Source organism: Alligator sinensis, unplaced genomic scaffold, assembly GCF_000455745.1.
Source record: "Alligator sinensis unplaced genomic scaffold, ASM45574v1 scaffold1801_1, whole genome shotgun sequence".
Taxonomy (NCBI): Eukaryota; Metazoa; Chordata; order Crocodylia; family Alligatoridae; genus Alligator; species Alligator sinensis.
In genome coordinates, this window is record NW_005842608.1 from 412,793 (window position 1) to 420,637 (window position 7,845).

Below are 7,845 nucleotides of genomic sequence, written 5' to 3' on the forward strand. Positions count from 1 at the left end.
CTTCAGGGATCTTAAAAAAAACAAAGCCACCCACAAAAATCAACCTCTTTCTTGGAGCAAGGAACAGTCCTAGCACCTTTGAGAAATTCAATGGATGCTGAATTTTTCAGCCTTGAAACCTTAGACAGTTAGAACACCCTGTTCTGCAGCCAGAAATCTCCCAGCTAACCAGTAAAAGCCAAACAAAGCATTCAGCTGGCATCAAGCTGCACTGCTGCTGTTAAGCGACTATGGACCTGGCTCCTAAGTCCATTTTCACGTCACAGTATGTTACATGCAATACAGATCCTATGGAGCCCCTGAAATCTAGAGGGCTTTTTTTTATTCTTTTGTTAAGGCTTGCATTGTAAAGCACCTTTCAGAGCATTATTTACACATTTATAAAGCAAGACTAGAGGCAAGTGACTATTCCAGGCTCTTAGGCTAGTTAACAAGTATAAAAAAAATAATCAGAAAACAAAAACACAATCTGGCAGCTACCTCCACTGCACAAATCAGCAACCCTCAATACATCTCCCCTCAACTGATGGGCCACTCCCAAAAAGTGTGCATTTTAGCATGCCCTGCAGGACAACAGACAGGGACCAACTCATGCTCAGAGGGGGAAGCGCACTGAAAAGCTGAAGAGCCCCATCTCATATGAACGGTGCTCTAGCACGAGCCTCTTCGCACTGGTGTCACTTGCGACAATCTGACATACCAAGAAGCAGCCTTAAGTCGGTAGCTGCTGGCTCATCAGGCTTTCTAGGTCAAACTGACACATCCAATTTCTCCTGGAAACCCAGAGGCATTTAGTGCAATATGCTTGTGGTGAAATAGTTTGTTTAACAACTAAGCTGCTATCCTCTTTGCTCAGGTCAGCTTCCAAGTGGATTTAGAAGGCAGTCCTCTGAGCAAAGCGCACTGCAGTTATCTAATTTTATGCTGACCTTTAGCCAGTGCACAGTAAGGATACAACCCAAATTGACAGCAGAATTAAAATTAGATGATGGAAGTGAGAGTATCCCCATGGTTCCATTTACATCCTGGGGGTTTTGGAAAACCTGGGGGCTGGACAGCATCTGCTTCAGGTTTGTTGCTGTGAAAGAGGCTGACTGGAGTAGGGCAAGCAAATACCGTAACCCAAATGCTATCCAAGATTAATTCATTTGCCTAGATGCAAGTTTGCTTCAGAGACACAGGGAGTATGCAATATCCTGGATCACAATGGTCGGGCTTTCACGACAGATGCCCAGCACATTTGGATAACAACAAATAGGGTGCAAGTGAATCTGTTAGAGGACTCTGAGCATGTATTTGCTTTTCATTTGATGCTGGTAAAATTTAATGAGTGACCAAAAACAAATCGGACATCCACATCCACAACACTTCAGGGATATACTATTTGTTGGTGCATCTACATTTTAAAAGGCAGTGTTAATATTTCATTAACACTTATTGTTCTGATCACACAATTATGGAAATCTGTGAATAAGCCACTCCAAAAAGTGACACTTGGGAACTCGCTCGGCCAAACACACAATGCTAGCGTTACGCGAGTGCTTCACTTCCCTTCTGTGCGCGTCTCTGCCCATAGGCACTGACAGAGCACTCCCTTTGTTTCTTCACGAAAAAGCAACAGGAAGTTACAGTTTTGGAAGCTGTATTTCTATAGTAAAAATGCCATGCAAGTCCAGATTTGCTGAGCATATTTTCAAAGCCAAAAAGAGCCTTTACAAAAAAGTTTACAAGAAGTTACTACAACATGAAATTTAAGGACTAGCATAACGAAAGCAGCTGTGTCCACTGGAAAAGCCGCCTGCCAACCGAACAAAATGGAAAAGCACATCTTTCTCTTCAGTCTTGTGCAAACAGCTACCATGTGTCAGTTGGTCAGCGAGAGATAAAAACCTGAGCTGGCAGAACAAGGGTTTAGTTGGAAACATTCCCCAACAATTATAGACGCCAACTAGACATTAGAAAAGAACAGCTATAAATAGTACACCCGCTTGCTATTTCAATGCTGCTTTTGTTTTGTTTTTTTTTAATGATTAACGTCCTACATACCCACAGGTTGTGTAAGGTTGGTTCATTTGTTTAGAACAATCATAAATCACAGTCCTTAGAAGCTACGAAGGATTACGTACATAGAACATCAGTTGTTGTTTACCAGCTAATAAAACATTACTAGGAGCGCCACACCAACTGTTCTTGGGCTTGTACCCAAGACTGAAGGAAGCAACAACAAATAATTTAAAAACAGAAAGTTGCCAACTCTTGGATCCTTGCCTTCCATCTACAGCCATTTTTCCCTAGGCTGCTATGAATGAACAGTGAAGAAAGATCACATTTAAAAGTTACTAGTGATGACATTTTATATTTTAAGTAACCACAAATGTCATAAATTACAGATAAAAACTATTTCTGTTAGGCGACGGGGATGCTTATAATTTAATGGAACTGTGGATGACTATGCCATATCCTCTACACATGAGCGGAAAAAGATGTTTCATTTCTTTCTATGACTTGATTCACAGAAAAAGAGAAGACTTTGAGCCTCTTGGTCAAGGCAAGATATTCCTGCTCAAGCCATTCTAGCCAAATGTTTGTCAAACCTGAAATACTTAAAAACTTTCTGATGACTTGTAACACCAGACTGAATTAAATCAAACAGTTAAGAAAAGTAATCTGATATTGTCAACAAACAGTCAACAGCCGAAAGAAATAAAATCAAGAGAGCTACTGAAGAGGTAACGTACCAAAGTCCATTCTATCTTTCTGGTTTCTCTGAAGCAAACTCAACAGCAGGTCACCCAGATAAGCTGATGTTTCCCTAGGAATGCTGTGTATAAAGAGAAGCAAACAAATATACGTTATTTTAAAATAATAATTACAGTTCCTTCCAGAAAGCTGACCTCCTGAAATGCCTTTGCATCTTCTGAAGGCATGCTGTCGTCTTACAGAAGACATATAACTGGATTAGCTAGGCCACAAGGAAGAGAAGTTACAACGCGAGACACAAGGCTCCACGTTATTCCTAAATCAATCTAGCAACACAACATCAATTCCTACAGGGCCCTGGTGTCCCAAAAGAAAGAAAAAGTGGGAAGTCTAATCCTGAAAAGTGACAAGAGAAATGATGCCCATAGGACAAAGGCTCTGGCAATTCAAGTAGCTGGCATTTAAGGCCAGGCATAGAAGTGGCACCCATACTTGCACACCTGGAGTGGACACATCAACACATCTAGTCACCATTTTTCCAAGGTAAAACCCTCATGTCAAAATCTTCCTGGTTATTTACATTTTCAAGTGTAGCTTTCAACTCTGAGCAGACTTTGGGAGCGGCTCCCCACTGTACTCCACTCTGGATGAAGACTCAGCATTTGGGGCAGGTTCTCTCAAAAATGAGTACAATTGTCAGTGCCTCTACTTAAGAATGTCTCATTTGAACCATTTTGAAGCATCCACTTTTCAGGGCAGGCATTGCACACTTCCTAAAACTCAGGCCCTTTCAACACAGAACATGTTGGTATTTCCAAAACTGAAATGCCCAAAATTAATTAGTTTTTTTTTTGTTTTTTTAATCTTGGCTTTCATCTACAAAAGGGTTTTTAAAAGGATACCAATAAATAATAAGCACTTGTGAGTTAGCAAAAGTGCAGGGACAACTTGTAAGGTACCATTTTGTTCTACAGTGGAGGCTACAAAACAATGAAAAACAAAATAAAGCCAAAATGAGAAAATTTACCATTTTGAAACTGATACCATTCCTAAATCAGCACATCCGTCTCCCCAATCTAGATAGCAATTTTGCGCTTTTTTTTCCAAACTGTTTCCTCTCAGCCCTGCAATGTGATGGCACAACCTGAAAGTCAAGCTGTGCGCTCTTTCTAGCATGTGCACCCCATAAACGATTCTGCAGATAGAACTTAATTAACATTTCTGCTGATAGACTAGACATAAGAACCTAACTCATTCTTCAACAGCTGCATTGGCTTGGCAGGACTAAAATATTAAAACCTGTGCGTCAAAGTCAGTAGATGAGCAGGCACAGAGAAGACGTGGTAGCCAGGGTAATATCATTTTACAGTCAATTTCTGAAGTCACATTTCTGTTTGAAAAGATATGGGAGCATTCACTGAATCACTCAGTTTCCAGACATACAGAAACTAGTACCCCATCACAAAACATACATACCTAGGAATCAAGTTCCTGTTCTTTTCATAGAACATTCTCAAGTCTTGAGGACTATTGGCCTGTCAAATGCAAACATAGATTTGTTAAAAAAAGCAAACCCTAACACAGATGACCAAAGAAAATAGCTCTCACCTGTTTATATCAGCACATGCTTAAAAAGGAGGCCTAACTAATTAAAGCGGGTGCATGGAAAGAGGTTTACATTGCCAAGGGGAGGCCTAAGCTCAGAAGTGACTTCAGTACTGAGCAACCTTCAGCACACATGCCCTAAACTTAACACTCTGTTTCCAGTAGGACAGAGAGGGAACGCCACACTTCTTTTTTGGGCATCCCTAGAGCCCCCTGGGTCTGTGGCATATGCATCCCCATTTTCTGGAAGGAAAGTGCCCCAACAGCCTTTTGGGGTGGGGGGGAAGAGAGTCAACTGCGAGTCAGACTGAAAACAAGTGTTACCTGAAAAGGTGGTTTTCCAACAAGACACTGATAAATCACCGTTCCTATGCTCCACAGATCTGCCTTTGCGTCGTAGTGTTGTGACATAATTACCTCCGGAGCCTGGAAAGCACAGGAAAGTTATGGAAGGAATGGAGCAGATCTGGCAGCAATCATGGTACAAATTAAAAAATAATCTGCACATGAACTGCAATGCAGTAATAAATGGTCCAGCATGCTGCCACGAGGCAAATACCTTGGAATGATAATTTTAGCCCTTTAATCTGTACTACTATGTGGCTTTTAAAAGCAATTGCTTTTCCCCTGAAGAATGCAGGTGTTTGGTTGGCAATATGGGTTCTACAGCATGGGAACAGGGTAGGGTTGCCAACCTTCCCAGATTGGCCAGGAGTCTAGCAGAATCAGCATCGATCTCCCAGCAAGGACTGAAAGCAATCTGGGAGATTTTACTAGGATATTTTAAGGGGAAAAAAAAAAATAAATCTCCCAGAACAGCTTCAGTCAGTTGACAACCCTAGAATAGCGGCAATCGGTATGCACAGAAATATGCCGATGAATATCTTGCTCTTCTATAGTATATGTGAGCGTCAAAACTCTTTACAAAGTAATATCATTTTACAGATGGGGAAGGCGAGGCACAGGGAGGCAAAATAGTTTGCCCACCATCACCCAGCAGGCTAGTGGCAGTCCCAAGAACAAGGCCAGTGTCCCATCCAGCAGGTAGTATCACAAAGATAAATGACAGAGTAGAATTGTTTGAAGCTGCTGCTGTGCAAGGACAGCACATAAATGTCATTTTCATTCCACCCGGAGTAAAGTTTTCCATTACTCTCAAGTTTTCTGTTGATGGCATTCTAACTATTTGCCACTTCTCAGTTTATGTCCCTGCCTAGTGCACAGAAATTGGGAATTAGACAATGCCCTCTTATTCAGAAGAAGCAGTTTGCACATGCCACCAGTTTGCATACTTCAGGAATAACATCCCCAGTGAATCACAGAGTATGCAAGAACCAACATGTCTCATGAGCCATAATATCAACACTGAAATATTACTGCCCACTTTAATTTGCCAGGGTTTTTATTAACTTGCCACACTAAAGAAACAGTCGCTTTCTCTCTAAGCTTCTCCCACGTGAACAACTATGGTCTCCACAGCACAAGTCAACAGTGGCTGGGCAGACTGCGGAAAGATGTTCCCCAAAACATCCTCAGACAATCCCAAGCACTTGCCATTTTCCAGATAGCAAATCCTATTGCTTTGCAAGCAGCGTTTGAGATGCACAACATAAGCGGTCACTCACCATATACATTGGGGATCCGCACAGAGTGGCAGCCATCATGTTACTATGCAGGTAACGAGCAAAACCAAAGTCAGCTGTTTAAAGAAATAGGTATGTCACCAAAAATACTGCTTGCACCTATATAGAGTCTAGAACTGATCTAGAATCTGCTGAAATTACCAGCTGGAGGGAAAAATAGGTGCAGAATTGTTATGAAATGCCAGCTTAGTGGAATAGCAGAAGGCCGTGCTGTAAACTGAAGGCAAGAGGAACAATGCAGCAAGCCAAGAAACAGCAACAGCATTATCTGCACAAACTGCTACTCAGCCAGCTCTCCAGCTGCAGAGAATGCTGCCTGGCAATTAAGAGTGATGAATACACAATCTGCTTCATTAAAATCATATCAGGTAGAAGTCTGGGGATTCAAATTTCAGATGCCGGAATGTTTTTGGGGTTTTTTTTTAAATATATACAGGTGAGAGGGTTTGGGAACTGTCAAATAAGATAAGGGGAAGGGATTTTTGCCTTTTTTGTACTGACGGATAGATGCCAGTTTGTTATAACAGACCATACACTCAACAGACCTCTCACTTTCACTCAGAGACTTGTACCCCAAAAGAAACCAATTAAAAACACAAACGTTTATACCAACAGAAACTTGCTCCTGGTGGTAAGAGATAGGATTTCTGAAAATAATCTATTAGGATGTATCCGATAATCCCAGTTAATGTCAAACCTCCTTTTACTAACAATAGGTCTTAACCTACATTTCTAGACCTTAAACACAAACAGAAAAAGTATTAAGGCCTTTCATTAAAAGCACAAACTGAACTATGATCAGCAAACACATGCTGAAGTGGACTAAAAGTTAAGCAGATTTTTAGACCTACAGTGAAGCAAAGCTCCATATTCTGAATTCAACGATTTAATATTAAAACATACATTAATTGCTTATTCAAGTTACATATTTAATCAAACTTGAATTACAATTAATTTTTTAAACTTGTTTTTCTTAATGCAGCAGGACTATCTTCTGGTATCAAGTTCCTCCTTCCATGCTTGCAGGTGTTCTGCAATTTAATGCACAAGCTCCAGATTCAGTACTTCCATTCCATCTCATTACAAAGGCGCTGCTGAATTGATTTTCCCATACTGTAATTTATCTTTCTAGGGGAAAAAGATTACTTACCTATTTTGATACGGATGCCACTGACACTTGACTTCCTGCGACTTGCATAAGACAGCAAGATGTTCTGGGGTTTTAGATCCCTATGAATTATTCCTTTGCTATGTAAAATACGCATAGCTGCTGCAATCTGCTGGAGGAACACTCGGATGGTGTCTTCACTAAGCGTTCCTTTAGCTGAAAGTAATATACATGTAGAAAAAGTAAACACCATCTGCATTTATCATGAGTAAAAAGGGAATACGTTTAAACACCACCGAATGTAGGAAGCCTGAAAAAGCCAATCGAGTCATATTTCTGCATCCTATGCAAAGCCATCCAATTCTGATGAGTTTCTATAAATGAGTATTCCTCAATTACATATTCAACAGCATTTTCTTAGCTTTACCACTAGGGATGTTTTGAATTATCTGTATTTACCCCTGAGCTGTGTAAATAACTGTATTTTGCTTGTGAAACTTGCCATTGTTATTGGCATTTTGTTTGCCACCTAACAACCTACGTAGCTACAGGAAACATGCCGCTGAAAAACAGTTTACTAAGCACTTACTTAGAAGTACACCAGCACAGAAGAAATAAGACCAATATTCCATCCTACCACCTGTTCTCAGTTCCAACAAAGTTATATCAACGTACATGTGGCTGAATTATGCTTTCACCTATGGCCAGTTATGCTTCAAAAGAAATGAAGAAATTAAAACGTAGTTTGTGCATAGCTCTTCAGAGGGTGCTATATGACTTGCAGGAATG

The 7,845-nt window shown here is 40.7% G+C and overlaps 1 protein-coding gene across 1 annotated transcript in view; it reads right to left on the minus strand.

Moving 5' to 3' along the window:
• The window catches only part of ULK2 (unc-51 like autophagy activating kinase 2), a 49,799-nt gene that overhangs the window by 26,701 nt on the left and 15,253 nt on the right, over window positions 1-7,845 (minus strand). Inside the window, exons 5-9 of the mRNA XM_025214836.1 lie at window positions 7,099-7,272; window positions 5,931-6,004; window positions 4,630-4,731; window positions 4,177-4,235; window positions 2,739-2,821 (exon numbers count right to left, since the gene is read on the minus strand). Coding sequence (XP_025070621.1) covers window positions 2,739-2,821; window positions 4,177-4,235; window positions 4,630-4,731; window positions 5,931-6,004; window positions 7,099-7,272 — 492 coding nt within the window. The remainder of the gene's footprint in view (window positions 1-2,738; window positions 2,822-4,176; window positions 4,236-4,629; window positions 4,732-5,930; window positions 6,005-7,098; window positions 7,273-7,845) is intronic.